The sequence below is a fragment of the Crocodylus siamensis genome, chromosome 3, assembly GCF_052110815.1.
Source record: "Crocodylus siamensis isolate JL-2025a chromosome 3, ASM5211081v1, whole genome shotgun sequence".
Classification (NCBI taxonomy): domain Eukaryota; kingdom Metazoa; phylum Chordata; order Crocodylia; family Crocodylidae; genus Crocodylus; species Crocodylus siamensis.
In genome coordinates, this window is record NC_143397.1 from 32,590,298 (window position 1) to 32,613,966 (window position 23,669).

At 45.0% G+C, this 23,669-nt stretch overlaps 1 protein-coding gene across 1 annotated transcript in view; it reads left to right on the top strand.

Moving 5' to 3' along the window:
• Positions 1-23,669, top strand: part of ITGA1 (integrin subunit alpha 1) — a 131,042-nt gene that overhangs the window by 56,017 nt on the left and 51,356 nt on the right. The window contains exons 7-9 of the mRNA XM_090038058.1: positions 2,720-2,868; positions 5,341-5,491; positions 11,383-11,548. Coding sequence (XP_089894184.1) covers positions 2,720-2,868; positions 5,341-5,491; positions 11,383-11,548 — 466 coding nt within the window. The remainder of the gene's footprint in view (positions 1-2,719; positions 2,869-5,340; positions 5,492-11,382; positions 11,549-23,669) is intronic.

The window sequence follows — 23,669 nt, forward strand, 5'->3', positions numbered from 1 at the left end:
CTACAGCTTCCTGGAGGTTTGATCCACACTGGCATATAAGAATATACTCAAACATGAGATGGCCACACCTACATAAAATGCTGACTGTGCAGTAACTAGCATCATTGTGCAGTAGTATCCTCAAATGGCATTTTGTTGATGTTGACTATGTAGTAGCTTGTTACTACTGTGCAGTAACTCATTACTACTGCGCAGCAGTGTACATCACACTTTGTGCCATGCAATACTATTGCGCAGTAGTAACGAGCTACTGCACAGTCAGCATCTCATGTAGATGCAGCCACCATAACTTATTACATATTAGATTTCTTTAACAAGCTACATCATGATCCCTACATGCTGTGACTCCTTCAAGTGCATGAAGCAATGCAGGGAAAAGTTACAGTCTTTGTGGTCTATCACAGATTAATGGGAATTTTTTTTAGATCCCCTTTTTTAAATATTTACAGTCCATCGCCAGAACTAGTTTATATGCATGAGTCAGATCATGGTTGAAGAGAATTAATTTATTGTTGGCTATCACACAATCATGGTAAGGCAGAGCTTCACTATGGATTTAAGATTCTAATCTAAGATAAAGAAATCACCTGATCCCTTTGATTTGGTACATTTCCCACACATGCTACATCATAGGCACACTGGTGGCAACTTCTTAAGAATTTCCCTCTTCAAGTGCGTTAATCTTATACATAAACTAAACAAGAGAGGATCATTATTGAATTAACATCCTGCTCTTCAAAAAACCCCTGGACATTTGCTGAAAGAAGATCCCATTTTTGAGAAGCAATTAAAGATATCTTCCAAGGGATGAAAGTTTTCCTAATGATGAACTCACATTTTTTCTTCCTGTGAAAAAGCAAACAAATTTGTAATGCAGAAGTTAAATGGGATGCTAGGACTATGCTTTTATTATTATATGTCTTTCAGTGATAATGGATCAAGTGTAATTAATTATTACAGTCCTGGTGTTTATTTTTTTCTCACAGTATAGGATATTTATCCCTTTCTTGCACTATTATTACAGGTTACTTTCTGATATTCAGTTTTGATATCAGTGAATGCCAGTAAACAAAACCTTTGCACAGACAGGGAGAAAGATTATGAAACTACCTCTTTCTAACATCTATAAAGCAAACCTAAAACACACACTGAACTACCAATAAAATAATATGACTATATAAACATTATAGCAGTCTTATTGATCCTCAATACCTAAATGTTAGAGTGCTTTTAATAATAGATGAGTGAGATATAAATATGCCACATAATAGTGCATTACCCTAAATAACACTATAAATTGTAACGTGTAACATAAAATTGAAATATGCTAATGGAACATTGTGTGGATTTTTCCCAGTAAAAGCAGTCAACAACCTGCCATAACATTAAAACAGACTAAGATGAATGAGATAAATTAATTAATATTTAGGAATATTGCTTATTTTTTATTTTCCCTTTTTCTTTTTTTTTTTGCAGTAGGTATCCTCAGGACCTGTGTGCTGCTTCTAATTCACTATTTCAGTCTTTGCACAATGATTTGACCAACTGAGGTCTTTTTTAGTTTTCTGTCATTGCTTTACTCTAAGGGGGCACCATTTTATTTAAGTTCTATCCTCAGGCACTTGTCAGCCATATAGAAACTATTGCATTGGTTTGACTCCTGCTGGAAGAACAACCCTTTTCTGCATTATGCTGTGGTTCCCATCATGCTAAAGAGCATTGTGATGTTCCTTCCACCCTCATCGTGGGGCCTGAACTTACCAATGCATGGTTACTTCTGATGCAGGCTTAGGATAAATATCTTATTAGATAGAACAGAAAAAAATCTTTTGAAAGCAAAATCCTTTGTATCTATTTTATGTTGATATTTTAGTTCCCTTTTAAGTTGTTTTGTTCTCTTATTGCTCTTGTTTTTTATAATTTATTCTGTTGTCTTATTGTAAGTTACCTTGAGCCTTTATGGGAAGGGTGGCATATAAATCTAATAGACAAAAATATTAGTGCAATGTGTCCTTTTACACCATAAGCCAGGAGTTAGCAACTTAAGGCCCATGGGCTAGATCCAGCCTGTGGATTGGACTTTGGTGCCTTTTTGCTGTAGGGGGCTTCAACTGTGGGCACTTTTTCCATGCTACCACAGGGACAAGTGGCAACGACAGCAAGATCCTTAAGTCCACCTGCCCTTAACCTGGTATAGGTTGTTCTGACCTGCAGCCAGAAGAAGTTAACTGCCCCTGCCACAGACAGTTGTGCATTGTCACATGCAGAGCTGGTCAAAAAAAGTTGGTATAAGAATGAGAGAGAACAACTTTCAATATCTTACTGGTTGGAGCACTAACCTAGTCTGGCCTAATTCAGAGTATAATGTTCTTGTTCCAGAGCACTCAAAATCAGAAAGAGCAGGGACTTGAAACTGGATCTGATTTTGTTCTGATGTGGATGAAAACATTTTTTTAAATATTTCACTCAAAACATTTCATGGATAAATTTTAAAATCTCATTATGTTTCACAAAACCAATTTGTTATGTTCTAAGTGGCCCTATTTCCATGCTAATTAGGTACTGCTATTAGGTGAAATTCACCCCACGTGAGTAGGCTTTGCACAGCCCTTGATCTGGTCTTCCACACTGGAGTGAATTTCATCCACTGAGAGAAACTAACAGTTTCAGAAATGTTCTTTATTGAAGGCTGTTTTTTAACAGATGTTGGGTGTTTCAGGTTGGCATTGTTCAGTATGGACAAACTGTCGTCCATGAATTTTACCTCAATACATACTCAACAACAGAAGATGTACAGAAAGCAGCCAAGAAAATAGTTCAGAGGGGTGGTACCCAAACTATGACAGCACTTGGAATAGATACAGCAAGGTATGTGCATATGATATTGTCAACTAGGGAAGAAAATGAAAATAGATAACTCTTTGTGTAGATTTGATTTTATAAAGTGAAAATTAGCGGAAGCTTATATCTGGGTCCTATTTGTCTGAACCAACAAAGCTTTATAGGAAAAGGAGGATAAAAAATCTTTGTTCAGCCTCTAGAAAAATTATAATTGGAATGGCATCCATCACTAGTTTGGTGGAAAATCAGTTAACTGGTGAAGAATGGACACATTGGACAAACTCCTAATCGAAAGCAAGATGTGAAGAAATGTTTAATATCCAGGCTTAGTAGTCAAGACTTAATTTGCCTTTTAAAGTCTTATTTGAAACAAACTTCTGCACAGTAAATTATAGGGCTTGTAGTGTTACTTTTTCTTCCTCAGAAGGCTGTAGTGCTATATTGAATCAAGGATTTGTATCCACACATCTTGAAATGAAGATAGGAGGAAGAGACTTTTTTGATATATAGATCTCACCTATAATGGCACCTAGGTGTGCTCTTATTTTTGAGTGTGACAATCCCTTTTAGGTTTCTCTTTCTGTATGTTTAATACAGCTATATACTATAATTAATTATCTCTACAACATGTAGAACTATATTTTCTATATATTTGGAATTTTCATGTTTAATTATTCCTATAGTCCTGTGTTTAAATGTTGCCTTTACTTACTTTTGTCTTTCTCCTCTCTCATTTTGTGAAGAATAAAAAGGAAATTTGGGTAAAAAGGTCTGAGCTGAATACTGGCGCTAAGGGATTTTCGTCTATGTCTATCTCCCCCTTGTGTCTCCCCACAGCTTAATCTACCAGTATCTTCTATACTCTTCCTGAGGTCAGCTCCTAGCCCAGCCTCATCTGCTTTATTTGTTCAAATGTATTTAATGATCTTACTATATAACAAAATCCCTTTTGACAATGCAATTTGTTACAAGACCTTGTTCTTTTCTTTATCTTCTCCAGACCTCATCCATCATTATATTGTAGGGGTCAGGATCAAAGCTTTCCAATAGGAAAAGAGAAACCTAGCCTCAGTTCATAAACCTAGCAGTAGTAGCTGCTCTACTTCTTCCAGTCTGCAAGGGGAGTGGCAGGGAAAGACTCCTTACACCTTCTCCAGGCCAGGGACCTCTGGGCTGGGGAATGGGTGGAGAGAAGCTTCCTCTGCTTTGCTCTGGTCTTCAGTCTGGGAGGGGAGTGAAGCAGAGGGACAAAACTCACAGCCAGACCAATTAATCATTGGTTTGGCGAAGAGGTAGAGAGCAGCAGTGACTGCTTCCCTCTCCTTACAGACCAGTCTGGGAGGAGAATGTAGCGGCTGGGCAATTCCCCAAATGGGACAGTCGCTGAGCCTATTCCCTAAACAGGGCAGTCTGGGCTCTGGAGCTGAGGTGCGGAGCAGCAATGGCCCTGTGCTGGTACAGTCCAGCACTAATGCCAGTCTGCAAAAGAGTCTTCCCCGTTCTGGAGAAAAGGAGGGGAGTGGAAGCTGCTCCACTCTCTTTCTGGATATCTCTCCTGGATAGGGAATGTTTCCTCAGGAAAAATTGAATGAATGCTTGTATGGTCATAATTTCTAGTGAAAAAGCAGAGATTCTTCCAGTAGAAACATAGTGCAGGTACATGGCCAGTGTCTGTCTTCACCCAGTCATTTTATGCTAGTCTTATTACCATGAATCTTGACTTATTCCAATTATCTTATGTTGAATGACCTTTCCACAGTAATGCATCTTTGGTGCAAACAAAATGCCAACTTTTGGGGGGGAGTTTTGTTTGTTTGTTTGTTTGTTTTTCCCATGGGAATTTCAATATAAGAAACCAGAGGGGTTTCTTATAATTGATGTTTGGTCAAAATCAGAGAATGACATACAGCTTTTGCTCTCTATACCACCATCCTCAACTCATACAGCCTGGAGTAGCCACTTACCTGATGTTAAGAGCACATTTCTAGATATGGGAGATGCAAATGCAAGTCCCCAGTCTGAAGCAAGTAGAGCAAGAGCTTTATGGTGGACATCCCCCAGGCCAAGTAACTGCCCTTAGTACCAAGCTATTTGCAGTTCAAGGAATTAGGAAACCCCCTTTTTCTGTGTCTTTTTTATGTGTATTATTGTTTACTTAAAGGAGTGGGGTGGGGAGAAGAAATTCTAAAGACCTTGGTTTCATCCTGATGAGAAACAGGCCAGTTTTTAAAATCCATTTTTTGGATTGAGAAAAGTTCCTGCCCAGTTCGATTTGTTATTGCAAGAGATATCAATTAAGGAATGACAAATGAATCATTGAAAAGCTTTTGACCTCGTAACTTTTATAGCAATGCTAATTCTTGTTAGTAATATTTGAACCTACTTAGCATTTATTCATGTCTTGCTTCTGCTTCTTGGGTGATAACAGGAATTCTAATCTCTGATCCACTGTAAATAACACATTTTACTTTTTTCTTCTCCTTTTCATATTTCTTTCAGGAATGAGTCTTTCACAGAGGCTCATGGTGCACGAAGAGGAGTACAGAAAGTAATGGTTATTGTGACTGATGGGGAATCACATGACAACTACAGATTAGCAGATGTGATTAAGGATTGTGAAAATGAAAATATTCAGCGGTTTGCTATTGCTGTAAGTGAAATGTTACAGGGAAATTGAAATCTTAAAAGCATGTTGCATCTTCTAAATTGTAATGCCTGCTAAAAAGTTTATTTCATAGCATCTTTATGGAGGTATAATCGCTCAGAGAGGAAAGGAAATGAGAAAAGCTTAAAAGAACATAAAAGATTTCTTTCTGATTTTATAACATCAGAAGAAAACAATCAATCTAGCCTCCTGATAATGATGTGTATGTATGTGTGTGGGTTGGTATGTATGGGTGGTAGGCGTAAGGGGAAGGGAATAGTGTAAAATGCATTTGTTAAGAGGAAGAGTAAATGTAGTGGATTAGTCTAAAACATCCCAGCAACCTACAGAAAAGATGCTGTCAGCTACTATGTTTTTCTTTTAAAAAGTAGGTCTTAATCAGTTTATTCTCTACTGATCTATGCTGTTAAGATCCTGAAGTTGCCTCTTTAGTAGGAGGCAAACCCAGTAATTCAATGGGAGAATGAAAATAAAACTCTGAAACTTTATTCCTTATGTGGGACTATTTCATGTAGTATGAAAAAAGAATGTTAAATAATGTATTAGCTGTGAACTATTTGCTGTTAGAATTAGTCTCATTTCATTTAACTAGATATTTTTAAAATCTTGTTTTTTCCCTTTGTTCATTATTATGTCCTCTCTTTATGGTTCCCAAAAGAGCACCCTCAGTTGGCTTGCTTCCAAGTTTTGTATCCAATCCAAAACTGATTGAGGTAGTATATGCTTTTAATTTTTCCTCCACCTCTAATTATAAATAGTGCTTTTAGGGCATATTGTAACTACACCAAACAACTCATACAAACTATTTAAATATTAAACACTGATGCATCTAGGCTTGGAATCATGAGTTTTCAAAATGGATATCATCTTTGGTTTTCTGCTATCAGGTTTTTTTCTATTTTTAAGTTGCATCTATTAACACATGAAATTTTGGAAGTCTCCTTCAGTCAAGAATTCACCTCAGGGAACTGTAATTTGTCAGAAGTCCTCAGGGAACTGTAATTTGTAGATAATGATGGGTTTTACTACAGTTAAGACTTAGATCTGGAACTGAACTTTCCCTGTGGCAAAGGGTATAAGAATCCAGAGGTTTGTTTCTGATTCATCTTGCAAACAATCTATAAGTAGGTTTACCATACATCTGGGTTTTCTGGACATGTCCTCTTTTTGGGTCCTCCCATCTTCATCCAGGCAGTTTTTTAAAAATATCAACAAATGTCTGGGATTTTGCTTTGCCTCTGCTCACATTAAAGTTTTTCCTGGCACTTCCCAGCTTGCCCCAGCAAAGAGCTGCTTGGCACTGAGGAGAGCGGGGTGGGGGCGGGAGATTGGAGGCAGGGCCCACACAGCACTGGGGCTGCAGCAGGGCAGGGGAGGTGGGGGAGGCGCCTGCCCCTCCAGCAGGGAAAGGGGGTGCAGGGGCATTTTGGGGCAGCTAGGACCTGCATGGCTGGGCCAATGCCCGTGCTCATCAGGGTGGGGCAGCCAAGAAGCACTACAAGACTGGGAGGAGCAGAGGGCTATGGTTTGGGAATGAGGGGCATCAGCAGGGCTGGGGGGGTGGGCTGTGGATCGGGAGTGATGGGCACTGGCAGCACCTGAGGGGGCAGAGGGCTGCAGGCCAGGAGTGAGCAGGCATGGCAGGGCTGTGGGGGCTGTGGCTTGGGAATGAGGGGCACTGTGGGGAGTGGGGGACTATGGGTTGGGAGCGCATGGAACAGGCAGTGTCGGGGGCTGCATTGGAAGTGAGGTGTATGAACGGGGTTGCGGGGAAAGTGGGTTGGGAGTGAGAGGCACTAGGGTGGTCTGAGAGGCAGGGTACTGTGGGTTAGGAGTAAGTGGCAGCAGCAGGGCTGGAGGGCCTGTGGCTTGGGAGTGATGGGCAGGGGGAGGGCACAGGCATAACACTGTCTCCCCTACAATCATATTACCACCAAACCCCTGCTCCTCTTCTCCCCCAACAGATGTCCTCTTTTTTGAAAATGGAAATATGATAACCCTATCTAAAAGGTAGTCCACAGGGCAAATTTGCTGAGTTTATTTTACAAAGCTCAGCTAACCATCCTTCACTGTTCTATGCTCCTGAGAGTTAAGGAAGATACCTAATTTGCAGATGAGGCCCATAGGTTTACAGATTTACAGTCTGTGACAAAAGCTGGGAACCAAATTCAGGAACTCAGCTTCCTGGTTCCATGCTGTCTCATTAAAACTCCATGGAAGTGCCCTCTGTTCTTGTGTAGATGTAACCCGGGAACACCCAAGGGTGTGCCCGTCCTCAATTGGAAGGGATAGATGAGGCAGGTGACAGTGCTGTGAGAGGGACACTGGTGATTTGAGCACGGGTCCCTCTTTCCTCTATAGAGTCAACTCCACGCCAATGTTCTTAACTATTTGCAGCTTATTGAATTATAATATACATATTATTTCTTATTCAATATATATATAGGTAAATATTCTAATAGGCAACAAAAGAAAACTTCCCAAAAATATTCTTAGCAATATCTTTTAACAACACCAAATGTATACAGATAAATATTTACAATACGATAAGCCCAAAACCCATTATACCAAACTAACCCAATTCCATAACATTTTGTACGACATATTCATAATTATGATAATTATACAAAATATGAGGCGCAGTTTTACATTATATAAGGCGCGTTTACCCCTGGATCCCAGCTAGCAAGGGGCACTTCCTCTTCTATGGGTCTAGCTGGGAGGGAAACTTCCACCTGGGGCTTCCCTCTGGGGGGTGGGGGGTTGCCTTATTTCTGGAATCCCTTCCCTGGGGGACCCGACTCTACCAGCAACTTACAGTTTTCTTTGAGGAGCCATCAACCAGGCCTCAGAGCCCTCTGCTCAATCAGAGGCCCCACACGCGTTGTCTGCGTCACTCCAAGACCTCCCCTCCTGGCCCTGTGCCCCACTTTGGGCACCAAGTGTTCTTCCAGCTCTCATGGCAGGGACTCTAGCCGCTGCTGGCTGGGTTTACCTAGCCTTATGCCTAGGTCTCCCCTTTCCCAGGCCCTGCTCTAGGCTCCGGGGCTCTTTTAGTTCTTTGACCAGGCCACACTGCTGGTCTCCAGTTATCTGACTTATGCCGAGGCTAACCTTTTGGCCAGGCCATACTGTGGGGCTCTGGGATTCTGGCTTACACTGGGAATAACCTGAGCAGCCTTAAGCTGCTCCCAGGGCAGTTTCTCCATGTGCCAGACTGCACACTGCTTGGGGCCCAAGCAGCCTCGAGCTGCTCCCAGGGCCAGCTCTCCATGTGCTGGTCTGCACACCGCTCCATCCGGCTCTCTAATGAGGATGCAGGCTCAAGCTGCCTTGATGTAGCTCCCAGAGCCTGAGCCCCATGCACCAGGCTGCACACCACTGGGGCAAAGAAGGGATCCATGGAGGCTCTTCCCTCTCCAATGTCCCTCTCTGTCCCTTGCTTTTATCTACACCAGAGGCTCCACCCCTGAAGTCAGCCAGACCTGCAAAGCGCAGTCTTCAATCAAGTCCAGGGGCTCCTCCCCCCTCCAAGCAGGGGCAGGGCAAGCCTCTCCCAGCTGTTACCTGATTGGTAGAAATGTTCCACCAATCCAAAGTATCCTTCTCCAAGCTGATCTTGCCGGGCAAAAGCAGCAGGCCCTCCACATAGACTTGAACCTAGAGGTTCCTAGCTAGATGGTCTTGCCCTTCCATTCAGGGTCAAACTGATCACAATATTCAGGATCAAGAAGGAATTTTATGCTGTGGTCAGATGGTACAGACTTGCTTTCTGGCTACATTGCAGGGGGTGTGACCCTCTTCTGGGATCTCTTGCGTGTGTTTTTAACAACCTTTGCAGTAATAGGATTTTAGCCACTGTGGCCCCCCTCTTTACCTGTGCCAGGTTAGTGTGTTATGTCTTGTGGTTGTGTCAGTGTTGATTGTATAGTTTTGCTAATAGGTTAGACAATGGATTTGTACAGTTTGGTTTGGATAGGGATGACTCTACCTTGGGCAGGGGTTGAACTAAATGAACTCTCTAGTCCCTTCCATCCCTAATTCTCTATGCTTCTTTGATTTATAGTGCTATATATTTGCATGGCATATAGCAGGGCTGTCTCACTAGTGCTACATGTGGCCCCCCAAATGGTTAGCATGCAGCCTGTGAGCTCCCAGCATAGCTGCCACTGCTGCCCCACTCCTGTCATGGCACCTGCATTTTTCAGGCTCCCTCACCTTCCTTCAGTTTCTACTTCCTGTCCCTGCTACTGGGGGCAGGGCAACACAGCTGGAGGGGCCAGAGGGTCTGAGTCCCATGCAGAAGGGGTGTGGATTGCTCATGCTGCACGTGTAAAGGAGAGAAGCCAGCCTGACTGCTGTGCAGGTGGCTACATAGCTGCAGGGGATGTGTGCGGCATGGGGATCTAGAAGTGGATCATGCTAAGCTGCCTGTACAATGGGGGAAAGCTCAGGGATGGGGGCAAGCAGCTTTTTGGTCTATTGTCCACATCTCATGCAGCCTTGAGGACTGTGGCCTATGTCATGTGTGGCACCAGGCAGCCCCCAGGTTGAATAAGTGGCCCTGGCATATAAAACATAAAAAAAGAGAATTTTTGTCCCAAAAACATATAATCAATGGCCCATCCCACAATGTGATCAGGACTGATATATTCACTTTCACTGAATATACTGAAAGTAGTCATCACATGTAGGATTATTACATACCTTAACTTGGGATGTAATTTGTGAATGCTTGGAACTCTTTTATGCGGGGTGGAAGGTTGAAAGCAACAGACACTGTGCCATGGCTTTGCTTTGCTTTACTTTATGTGGCTGCTATTTAAGAAAAAGAAAGCCTGAGCCATGAGGGCAAATCTGTTTTCATTGAATAACGCCTTTGAATAAATTTAGGCTAGAATTTTGAAAAGGGTTTTTATCTATTGGAGGAATTCTGAAATTAGCCTCTTAAGAACAGTCATGAGAGCAAACAATCTAACTATTTTCAAGATGGAACTTGATAAAGGTATGAAAGGGTTTACAATGTTATGGTTGGACTTGATAACCCTAGCAGTCCCTTCTAACCCTGCATTCCCTACAAGGTGTACATGAAATTAGTGTGCCTGAATAAACTCCAGGGCAGCTTGCATCAGAGTTTATTGATCCCAGGAGCAGCGTTTACACGTGCTCCCAGGTTTGCAGTATGCTGAGCAGGAGAGGCACAGCCCCAGCTGGCAGGTGGCCGGGGGGGGCAGGGGGGTCAGTCTGTCAGCCCAGAGCTGCTCTGGCCTGGTTCAGTATGCTGTGGGGGAGGGATATGGCTGAGGCACAAGGGCACTACAGTGCAGGGCTAAGTAGCAGGCAGCTCCCACACTGTAGCACTCTCATGCCCCAGCCAGCCCTGGTCACCATCTACACATCAGTTTTGGTGCACTAAATAACTCTGCCTTAAAATAGTACTTGTGTTGGGCATTGCAATCTCACAGTGGAGTTAATTAGTCTACTGCTGCCTAATAGCACCACGCATGTACATGGTGATGCTTTACCATGGAGATAATTAGTCAACTCTGCAGTAAAGTGCACATGTAGATGCCCCCAAAATGACCTCAAATGGAAATAGATTCTCACTACTGTAGAGGATTTGTTTTTCTCATCTTGTGCTTGTGAGTCTCTTCCTTCAAGAAAGGACTAGAGTTTATGTCAACTTAAAATTTTTAAATTCATGTAACAGTTCATAGTCATAATATATCATTATCTATCAGAAGCAGTTTTCTGACACAATGAAGATAGTGTTTAATGAATTAAGCTAAAGCACTATTTCCCAATGTTCACTGACCAATTTCTGAGGATGTATGGGGTATAAAATGTGTCCTTGATAATTTTTTTTAATATCTTAGATTCTTGGAAGCTACAAAAGAGAAAATTTAAGTCCTGAAAAGCTTTTGGAGGAAATAAAATCAATTGCAAGTGAACCTACCGAAAAGCATTTCTTCAATGTCTCAGATGAATTAGCCCTTGTTACTATTGTTGAAGCACTTGGAGAGAGGATATTTGCCCTGGAAGGTATGAAATTTCTTAATAGTTTAATGCATAACTGAACTATAACTAAAGTAGAGAATAGGAAATCTACTCATCACTTATTTTGTGATATATTGTACCCGGTATAATACAATGTTATAAAAGATTTTCGAACATTCTGGTCATACAGTTGACTTACAAGACACATTAATAAAGGTATATGATGACATAAAACGTGCTTTGAAGTCAGAGTACGTGAAAACAGTAGACTGGAAAATAAAAGGGAAGGTCACTTCAATAACTATCTTTAGTGGAACTAAACTAAGGCAAGGAACAGAAATTACACATAAACTGGTTTAAGTAACTGGAAACCGATTTAAACCTGTAACAGAACAGAAGTTTTGTACACATAAACCATTTCAAAATGGCCAAAACCAGTTTAAGACATACCTGGATGGATGTAGTATCAGACTTAATTGATTTAGGTTAAACCCATCTATCGAACTTCTGTCCCAGTTCCCCTCCCAACTCAAGTTATCTCCGTGTCCTCCAGTATCCCATGATCCTTTGCACGCCCACACTGTCTGCTTCACAGAGCCCAACTGGCGCCACCCCTTAGGCTGTCCTGTCACATTGTTGAGACAGCACACCCTCTGGTTCCTAGCCCTGTGTCCTGCTTTTGCCTGCCAGTAGTAGTGGAGGGGGGAGGAGGGAGTGGATGTCCCCTGCCATGCAGGCCTCCCTTGCTTGTTCAGGTAAGGGCAATGAGGCTCAGCCACAGGGCATGGGCCTCTGTGCCCACCCCGGATGCTACTTGGTTCTGCTGACAGTTTGCACACCTCAGCCCTGCTCCTACCTGCCTATGCCAGCTGAGCGTGGCATAGGCATGCAAAGGATGTAAGGGAGTACAGGCTCCCCCCAGCTGGCTTTGCTCAGGTCTGGGGTGACTAGGATCAGGCCCACAGCCTGAGGACTCTGCTTCTCCCTGCCCCCTGTGCCTGGCTCAGCTGACATGGGGAAGCAGGAGCCAGGACTGAGAGCAACACCAGGACTGCCAGCCAAGCTGCCCTTCCCCTCCCCACCTTCCCCGGAGCTGTGCTTGCTTGGTTCTGGGGAAGCGGGGGCAGGGCTTGCAAGGCTTCTGCTACCCCATCCCCTGTGTTCCCAGCACTGAGTGGCTAGGCTGACAGTCCTGGTGTGTGTCCTCAGCCCTGGGTCATGCCTGCTGGTATCTGTTGAGCTGGGCAGTGGGGAGTGGGAAGGAGAAGGACTTAGAGCCTTGCAGGCTATCAGCTGAGCCAGGTGGTGTCAAGGGGGTGGGGGAGCAGAGGCCCATCCCTGCTCCTTCCCCCCCCCCAAGCAAGCACAGTTCAGGGGGTTTCCCCTCTGCCACTGACAGGGGCACTGGTGGTGGGGAGGTAGATAGATAAGGTAATATATGGTAATGTGTACATTAATAAAATAACATATTAATAATGAATCCCTTAGTTTCCCTGGCTTCATTGGCATTTAAAGGGATACAGTCATTTTTGAAGGGTGGTGGAATAGGAGTGCCAAAAATCTGCGACAGACTTCTATGAGAGGAGGATTTCAACCACTGAGTGTTTTAATTTTCACCTAAAAAGTAAAATACTGCTGGTGTGATCAACCAAGCAATAAATAATCAACAAATCTGACTATTTTATGTTTTTTCTTATCACGTTGTAATATGTAAGTATATCCTAGATGTTGGCTAGTTATTGATTACAAAACTGTATTTTGCTCCATAAGACAGTTGAGCTAAACCGCAGAGCTGAGACAGACTATATTTTTTTCCTTTGGAAATAAACATGAAATGCAGGCTATTAGTGTAAAAGATCCTAAAGTAATGATGTCTGTCCACATCCTCCAATGAAATTAAGCAACAGTCTGCATGTTTCAAATCTGCTAGTAGCAACAGAACAGAAACTTGTTTGTTCATTTTAAATTATGGTCATTCTGAAACGATTAAGCTACCATGCAGCAAAACATCTGCATATACTATGTACATTTCAACATCTGATTTCTCGAAATACTTGAAATAGGATTGTTTATGACTTGATTAAAAGACATTGTTGATTTGACTGTTGAGAAACAAATGCTCAAATCATGGGCAGTAAGCAGAATGAACTCACCCTCCTGCTAGCTAGCAAAAACCCAGACCTAGTGGGGATCACGGAAACCTGGTGGGATTCTACCCATGACTGGGCAGTGGACATCGAGTGCTACAGGATGTACAGGAAAGACAGAGCAGGGAAAAAGTGGGGAGGGTGTAGTGCTCTATGTCAAAGAGCAATACACATGCTTAATGATAAGAATGGGGTCAGAGGAGGGGGAAAATGAGGTACTCTGATTCATAGATATTAGGGCTGGAAGGGACCTTGGAAGATTGAGTCCAGCCCCCCGCCCAAAGGGCAGGAAGTCAGCTGGGGTCATAGGATCCCAGCAAGATAAGCATTCCATTTTTTCTTGAAGGTGTTCAATGTAGGTGCTTGAACCACCTCCGATGGCAGGCTGTTCCAGAACTTGGGGGCTCGGACAGTAAAGAAATTCTTCCTGATGTCCAGCCTGAAGTGGTCTTGCAGTAGTTTATAACTGTTCGACCTTGTCATCCCAACTGGGCACTCTGGTGAACAAATGTTCCCCCAGATACTGGTGATCACCCGTGATAAACTTATAGGTGGCCATCAGATCAGCCCTGAGCCTGTGCTTTTCCAGGCTAAAGAGCCCCATAAATCTCAGCCTGTCATCGTAAGGTCTGTTTTCCTGACCTCTGATCATGCGCATGGCTCTTCTCTGGACTCTTTCAAGCTTCTCCACATCCTTTTTGAATTGTGGAGCCCAAAACTGGACACAGTACTCCAGCTGCGGCCTCGCCAAGGTTGAGTACAAGGGGAGAATGATGTCCCAGGATTTGCTTGAGAAGCATCTATGGATGCAAGCCAGTGTTTTGGTTGCCTTACTAGTGGCAGTATCACATTGCAGGCTCATGTTCATCTTGTGGTCAGTGATGACCCCCAAGTCTCTTTCTTCCATAGTGCGAGCCAGCGTAGCACTGCCAAGCCTATAAGCATGCTGCAGGTTTTTCCTCCCAAGGTGGAGAACCTTGCATTTTTCAGTGTTAAACACTGTCAGGTTCTCATCCACCCATTTGCTGAGCCTGTCCAGGTCAGTCTGGATCACCCGCCTTTCATCTGGCATGGATGCTTTGCCCCAAAGTTTGGTGTCAACGGCGAACTTGGCCAGTCCACTCCTGACTCCAATGTCCACATCATTAATGAAGATGTTGAACAATATGGGTTCAAGGACAGAGCCTTGGGGGACCCCACTGGTCACAGGGCACCATGACGATTGACCTCCATCAATTATCACCCTCTGGGTCTGACCACGGAGCCAATTTCCCAGCCAGCGGATCATGGTGGACCCAAGGCCACAATTGGCCAGTTTTGGCAAGAGGTGATCATGGGATACCAGTTCAAAGGCATTTTTGAAGTCAAGATATATGACATCAATCTCTTCTCCCTTGTCCAGGTGATAGGTCACCTGGTCATAGAAGGAAATGAGATTGTTCAAGCAAGACCTACTCGTAACACACCCATGCTGGCTATCCTTCAGGGTGTTGGTGTCAGCCAGTCCATTAAGGATGGCCTCTTTAATAAACTTTTCTAAGACCTTGCCCGGGATAGAGGTCAGGCTGATGGGCCTATAGTTTGTTGGATCCACTTTTCTCCCTTTCTTGAAAATAGGCACCACATTGGCCTTCTTCCACTCTTCAGGCACTTCACCAGAGCACCAGGAGGTCTCAAAGATCTGTGCCAGAGACTGGGCTATGATACTTGCCAGCTCCTTGAATACCCTGGGGTGTATATTGTCAGGGCCAGCTGACTTGAAGGTATCCAGCCTCTCAAGGTGTTCCTTCATGAGGTCAGCATTGATGGAGGGCAAGGAATCTCCCTCACCCAGATCTCCCTGTCCCATAGTGGGCATGGTCGTCCCATGGGACTGATGAAAAACTGATGCAATGTACCCATTTAATTGGTTGGTTTTTTCCTGGGTGTCAGTTGTCTGGGTAAGAACGCAAGGGAGGCATGGAGAAAGGGACTTGATAGTGGGCAGTCTGATAGACTGCCTCCCCAGGGGGATGCGCTGGACCTGAAATTCTCAGGTCAATTCACAGAGGCTGTAAATTCAAGGGATGTGGTTGGCTGTAAATTCAAGGGGCTATCACCAAGGAAGATTAACGGTGGGAGTCTACTACAGACCACACAACCAGACATCTGGGAGGAGCAGTCATCTAGGTCCTACCACTCATGTAGGTTCCTAGCCAGGATACAGGACCTCCACCTAACCCAAGAGGTGCATAGTCCCACCAAGGGAAATGCCTTGCTGGACTTGGTCCTTGGAACAGGCAAGGCAGAGGTCCTTGACTTCAGGAGGGCCAACTTCTGTAAGCTAAGAAGATTAGTAGGAAAGGGATTGGGGTCTCTGAGCTTCAGTGAGATGAGATTCCAAGACAGGTGGTTGTTCCTCAAGGAGAAAATCCTACAAGCTCAAAGGGAGTCAATCCCATTGCGCACCAATGGGGGCAGGAGTGCTAAGAAGCCCCCATGGCTCAGCAAAGGCATCCAGGGATGCCTTAGGGCAAAAAAAGAGGTGTACAAACAGTGGAAGCAAGGGGCTATCACCAAGGAGGATTACACCTTCATTGCTTTGGATTACACTGCAGGTAGCACAGAGTCAGCGGAGGAGCACATGGAAGTGCTCTGTGTTAGAATACAAGGCAGTCAAGGGGAAATAGACTTAACGGTGGGGGTCTACTACAGACCACCCAACCAAGGGGAAGAGCTAGACCAGGAGTTCTTAAGTCAGCTCATGGAGGTAGTTAGGTCAAAGGACGTGGTCATCATGGGTGACCTGAACTTTGCAGACATCTGCTGGGATTAGCAGTCAGTCAGGTCTGACCGCTCAGGTAGGTTCCTAGCCCAAATGCAAGACCGCCATTTAACCCAAGAGGTGCACAGCCCCACCAGGGGAGAAACCTTGTTGGACCTGGTGCTGGCCACAGGTGACGACCTGGTGAGGGGGCTGCAGGTGCTCGACCACCTGGGTGACAGTGATCATCGCCTGCTGGAATTTACCATCCAGCGCAAGGTGGCAAAGGCCTGCAGCAAGGCAGCAGCCCTAGCTTTCAGGAGGGCGGACTTCAATGAGCTAAGGAGAATAGTTAGGGAAGCCCTGAGGTCCCGGAGGGAAGGGGAGCCAGGTGTCCAAGAAGAGTGGTTGCTTCTTAAGGAGACGATCCTCCAAGCCCAAAGGGAGGTAATCCCAACACAGATCAAAGGGAGCAGGAGGGCCCAAAATTCCCCATGGCTCACCAAAAGCATCCGGGAATGTCTTCTAGCTACAAGGGAGGCGTGCACCCAGTGGAAGGAAGGGGCCATCACCAGGGAGGATTATACTGCGGTTGCTTGTGGATGCAGGGGGACATTCAAGGAGGTCAAGGCGGATATGGAACTGGGATTAGCTTCCTGGATCAAGGACAACAAGAAGTCCTTTTTTAAATACATGGGGGCAAAAAGAAGGTACCGGGTAACGTTGGGCCCCTGCAAGACAGGCTAGGAAATTTGGTCGTCACACCAGATGACAAAGCTAACCTATTTAACAACTTCTTTGCCTTCATTTTCCTGAGCAGGGACCAGATCAGCTCCCCCACTGGGCCTCCCTCAGGCCCCATGGGAGGCACACCTAGGCCAAGGGTCAGGGAGGATCTAGTCAGGGAACTTCCGGAGGGACTGGATGTGTTTAAATCAGCTGGTCCAGATGATCTCCACCCCACAGTGCTGAGGGAATTAGCTGAGGTCATTGTGGGACCCCTGGCATGGCTTTACAAGCACTCGTGGTGCTCTGGTGTGGTGCCAGAGGACTGGAAGAGGGCCAGTGTGGTTCCCATCGTCAAAAAAGGGAGGAAGGAGGGCTCAGGGAACTATAGGCAGGTTAGTCTTACCTTGATCCTGGGTAGGCTTTTTGAGAGAATTATTCTGGCACATGTCCGTGAGGGGCCAGCAGGGGAGATTATGCTTAGGAGCAAACAACACGGGTTCATTAGAGGCAGGTCCTGCCAGACCAACCTAGTGGCCTTCTGTGACCAGATCACCAAATCCTTAGATGCAAGGGTAGCAGTGGACATAGTCTTTCTGGGCTTTCGGAAGGCCTTCGACACTGTCTCTCACCCCATTCTCATTAAGAAACTGGGGGAGTGTGGTGTTGACACCTACACAGTCAAATGGGTCGCCAACTGGCTTAAGGGCCACACCCAGAGAGTGGTAGTGGACAGGTCATTTTTGACCTGGAGGGATGTGGGCAGTGGGGTCCCACAGGGCTCGGTCCTTGGACCCACACTGTTCAACATCTTCATCAGTGACTTGGATGAGGGGGTAAAAAGCACCCTGTTCAAATTTGCTGATGACACTAAGATATGGGGGATGTGGGCATGTTAGAAGGAAGGAATAGGCTACAATTGAACCTAGACAGGTTACAGGGGTGGGCAGACAAGAATAGGATGGGATTCAACACTGACAAGTGCAAGGTGATGCACCTGGGGAGGAAGAACAAGCAGCATACCTACAGGCTGGGGAACTCCCTGCTCGTCAGTGCAGAGGCAGAAAATGATCTTGGAGTCCTCACTGATGCCAAGATGAACATGGGCCGGCAGTGTGGGGATGCAGTCAAGAAGGCCAACCGCACCTTGTCATGCATCCACAGATGCATCTCAAGCAGGTGCAGGGAGGTAATCCTCCCCCTCTATGCGACACTGGTAAGGCCGCAGCTGGAGTACTATGTCCAGTTCTGGATGCCGCACTTCAGGAGGGATGTGGACAACATGGAGAGGGTCCAGAGGAGGCCCACTCGCATGATCGGGGGCAGCAGGCCAGGCCCTACGAGGAGAGGCTACGGGACCTGAACCTGTTCAGCCTCCAAAAGAGAAGGCTGAGGGGGGATCTAGTGGCCTGTTACAAACTAGTCAGAGGGGACCAGCAGGCATTAGGGGAGTCCCCAAGCACTACCAGGAGTGACTAGAAATAATGGTCACAAGCTGGCAGAGGGTAAATTCAGATTAGACATCAGGAGGCGCTACTTCACTGTCAGGGAAGATAGAGCTAGGGCTAGCAACCAGAATTAAGGATAATAAAAAGTCCTTTTTCAAATACATAGGAAGTAAGCAGAAGACACCGGGTAACATGGGACCCCTTCAGGATAGGCTTCACAATCTGGTGACTGCAGCAAATGATAAAGTAGACCTCTTTAACGAATTCTGTGCCTCCATATTCCTGAACAGGGACCAGGACATTTTCCCCACTAGAATTGCGGACAGACCCAGGGCAGGCACCGCCATGCCTAGGGTCAGGGACAACCTAGTTAGGGAACTTTTGGAGGGGCTGGACATGTTTAACTCAGTAGGTCCAGATGTTCTTTATCCAAGAGTGCTGAGGGAATTGGCAGGGATCATAGCAGGGTGAGTGCTTGTGGAGCACTGGCCAGGTACCAGAGGATTGGAAAAGGGCCAATGTCCCCATTTACAAGAAGGGGAGAAAGGAGGACCCCAGCAATTATAGGCCAGTCAGTCTTACCTCGGTCCTTGGGAAGACCTTTCAGAAAATTACCAAGGAACACATCTGCAAGGGCCCAGCAGGGGAGGTAATGCTCAGGGGCAACCAACATGGGTTCACTGAGGGCAGATTCTACCTGACTAACGTGTTTTCTTTTTATGATCAGGTCACAAAGTCCCTGGACAAGGGTGTTGGGGTGGATGTAATCTTCCTGGACTTTAAGAAGGCCTTTGACACGGTTTCCCACCACATTCTCTTAAAAAAACTAGGTGCTTGCGGCATTGATGCCTACACATTCAGATGGGTGGCAAATTGGCTAGATGGTCACACCTAGAGAGTGGTGGTGGATGGGTTGTTTTCGACCTGGAAGGTTGTGGGCAGTGGAGACCCCCAGGGCTTGGATCTGGGGCCTGTACTGTTCAACATCTTTATCAGCAATCTGGATGTGGGTGTGGAATGCACGTTGTCCACATTTGCTGATAACACCAAGTTGTGCGGCAAGGTGGGCACTGGAGGGAAGGGACAGAATCCAGCTAGATCTAGACAGGTTACAGAGGTGGGCAGATGAGAATAGGATGGGATTCAGTGCAGACAAGCGCAGGTGCTGCATCTACAGAGAAGTAACCAGCAATACACATATAGGCTGGGGAACACCATTCTTGTCAACACAGTGGCAGAAAGGGATCTTGGAGTCACTGTTGACTCCAGGATGAACATGAGCTACCAATGCAAGGAAGCGGTCAGTAAGGCCAACTGCACCTTGTCATGCATCTACAGATGCATCACAAGCAGGTCCAAGGAGGTGATCCTTCCCATCTATGCAGCATTGGTCATTGGTCAGGCCACAGTTGAAGTAGCGTGTTCAGTTCCAGGCGCTGCACTTCAAGAGGGATGTGGCTAGCATTGAGAGGGTCCAGAAGAGGGTCACTCGCATAGTCAAGGGGCAGCAGGGCAGGCCCTATGAAGAGAGGTTAAAGGGTCTGAACCTATTCAGCCTCCACAAAAGAAGGCTGAGAGGGGATTTGGTGGCCATTTACAAACTCACCGGGGGGACCAGTGGCAATTGGGGGAGTCTATGTTCCCACGGGCGCCACCCGCAGTTACTAGGAATAATGGCCATAAATTGTTAGAGAGAAGGTTCAGGCTAGACATCAGGAGATATTACTTTACAGTTACGGCTGAATGGACTCTTAAGTGAGGTGGTACTCTCTCCTACCTTGGGGGTCTTCAAGAGGAGGCTGGACAGATATTTGGCTGGGGTGATATGACCCCAACATCTGTTCCTGCCCAGGGCAGGGGGTCAGACCTGATGATTTGTTTAGGTCCCTTCTGACCCTAAGCACTATGATACTATGAAATAATATAAATATCAGAAAATATTTATAAAGATGGTACAAGTTAAAGTTTACTTTTAGGTATTTTTAGGGGCCTTGTTAGCATTTCAACTGGTAAAGTAACAGTATTTTTTAACTGGATTGTTTTTAAATACTACAGTTTCTTTCAAATCTTATTTTTCTTTCTTGGCTATGGAAGACTTAATTTCCTTACTTGTAAACTTCATTTATTTGAAGGGAGTAAATTCTTGGCCTTCTAAAGGGAAAGATTTAGCTGAAAAAAAGAACCCTCTTACAATAAGAAATAATATACTTTCTAGCAAAAAGTGTTGTTTGTGCCAAAATAGGTTATTAATTTAAACAAAGGAGGAAATCAGTCACAATAAACTTTTAACCAGTTCTCAGATTGTTTTGGTTAATCCTTTGTGTAGGTCAGGATGTAGGGTTGAAATACAACCTAGGTTTGAACTACAATATATTGACAATAGGGTAACCAGCAGCCTAATACCTCAGAGATGTGCTCTGAAATAATTAGGTGCAGAAATTACTATGAGATCTGAAGGTGACAGAACATGGGGATAACTCACTGTTTGATAGAAGGGATAAGTAAAGTATAAGGTGGGTTGCTTAATTCAAAGGATTTAAATTGTGATTAAAATCAGCAAGCAGGAGACTTCAATTTAAATCACTTATTTTATTCCTGGATCGCTTTAGAGTCTTTTTAGCTTTAGGATGAAGAAAGGTTTATCCTTATTTGTTCATAAGCATTCAGGCATAATGTCTTGTGATTAATATAGTCTTCACACCAAATGTGGTACTTCTTTTTGCTACCCCAGAGGATAGGCTTAGCTCAATGATTCTGGAGGCCCTGGGCACACTGTTGGTTGGGGGTCTATGAGCATTTTATCAAAGGACAATTATCACAGCAATTGTGCTGAAACACATACATGGGCACATTCAGTGCCTTGCATATTTGAATACTAGTGCGTGTCTGTGATTTTATTTTGGTTCTTTCTTCATTTCACAATTGATTCCAATTCAGGGCAGGTATCACATGCGTCTCAATTTAGCCCTTGCTGAATAGGTCTTATAGCCCTTTCAAAGTGATCCAGGGTCTATGTCTCATGGCCCTGCACCTGAAAATAGCTCTAAGAAATTATACCACATACAGAGGCATAATGAGCATGGCAGAGAGGTATGCCACTGAGTACCAGAGGGGAGGGAGAACCAAGGAGTAGAAGTGAGGGCCCAGGAATCTTCCTGCTTTGGAGACTCAAAGAAGTCTCCAGCTGATGCCATGGTGTGTTCTTCTCACTCCAGCAGTTGCTGCTACAGGAGTAGAATGATGTGCATGCACCTGGCTGCTGGCACAACAGCAAAGATATGGAGCTGCTGCTTCTGCTTCTGGGGAGTGGGCTTTCTGGTGGAGTGTCTGTCCAGCACTCCACAAAGTTGGGGCCTGTGGCTGGTGTCCCTCTTGCCCACCACACATTACACTTCTGACTGTTTGCATTTGGTCGACTACCTAGGTCATCATACATTTATTTCAGCTTTATTTTTTTACATTTTATTTTTTGAAAATAGTGAAAGGCAACTTTTTTTTCCTAAATGGATTACTTTATTTTTACTTACGATTGTTCCATATAAACTACAGATGGACATTGCAATTATATTTTCATCCTTTGCAGGTGAAGAAAACCACATCCAGCAGAGGGAGGGGAGGGAAGAAGAGAGAAAAAAAGTGGGAAAGAAAAAGGGAAGGGGAAAAGGAGAAAGAACGTTTTCCTGGCCACACATTTCTTTATTGTTTCTGTGGATTTGGGACCTCCAGGATGGACAGTTGCAAGCAATTTGGTCCCACAACTCTGGGTCAATAATAAAACTCTTTAGGGTGCCCTTGTACCATTTCTTTGGTGCACTGTGAAAGCATACTCCATTTGACAGTTTGCCATAGAAGACTTTCTTTGGCAGGCGAGTGTCAGGCATTCTTGAGAGGTGGCCGGCCCATCTTAGCTGTCTTACCTTGGTGTCCGGAATCTTGTCCTGCCATTTGATCTTTAATATCTTTCGCAGGTAGCACAAGTGCAAGTGGTTTAGTTTCCTGGCATGATGTTGGTAAATGGTCCCAGTTATATAGGCCTAAAGGAGGGTCAGAAGGATGATGGCTTTGTAAACCTTCAGTTTTGTCGACATTCTGATGCCTCTGCAGTCCCAGACTGACTTACAGAGTCTGTCAAAGGCCATGCTAACTTTTGCTAATCTTGCATTGGCTTCGTCATCAATGTGGATAGCATGAGAGAACGTGCTGCCTAGATAGGCGAACTTGTTGACCATCAACAATTGTTGGCCTGTAACTGAGATGTGTGGTTCCCGGGGTGTTGTTCCAGATACAGGTTGAAACATCACTTCAATCTTCTTCATGTTAGTAGTGAGCCCAAAGTTGTCACAGGCTGATGAGAGTAGGTCCATGGCTCGTTGCGTGTCAGCCTGTAAGCCTGCACAAAACGCACAGTCATTAGCAAAGAGGAAGTTGCAAAGTGTGGCTGTCTGGACTTTACTGCTTGCTCGGAGACTGCGCAGGTTGAACATGTCTCGATCAAAACGATACGTGATCCCCATACCAAGGTCATCATCATCTTGGAAGGCATCTGATAACATAGCAGAGAATACCATGCTGAAGAGGGTAGGTTTGAGCACACAGCCCAGCTTGACGCCATTTGTGACTGGAAAGGGGTCAAACCATTCACCATTCGCAAAGGCACATGCCATCCTGCCGTTGTGGAACTATCGAACCATATTGATCAGTTTTGGGGGGCATCTGTACTTCTTTATGATTTCCCAGAGCCCTTTACAGTTCACTGTGTCAAAGGCTTTAGTTAGATTGACAGATGTGAAGAGAAGTCTGACTGCCTCATCCTCCTTGGCAACTTCAACACCAGGATTGGCTCTGACTACCAAGCATTGAATGACATCATCAAGAAGCACGGGATCGGAAGCTACAACAGCAGAGCTCTTCTCCTGCTCAGACTATGTGCTGAACACGAACTTCTGATATCTAACAGTGTGCTCCGTCTCCCCAACCAGAAGACATCATGGATGCACCCTTACTCCAAGCACTGGCATCGTATTGACTATGTCATCGTCCGAAGGAGGGACAGGCGTGATGTCCTTGTAACCAAAGCAATGTGTGGCTGTGAATGCTGGATC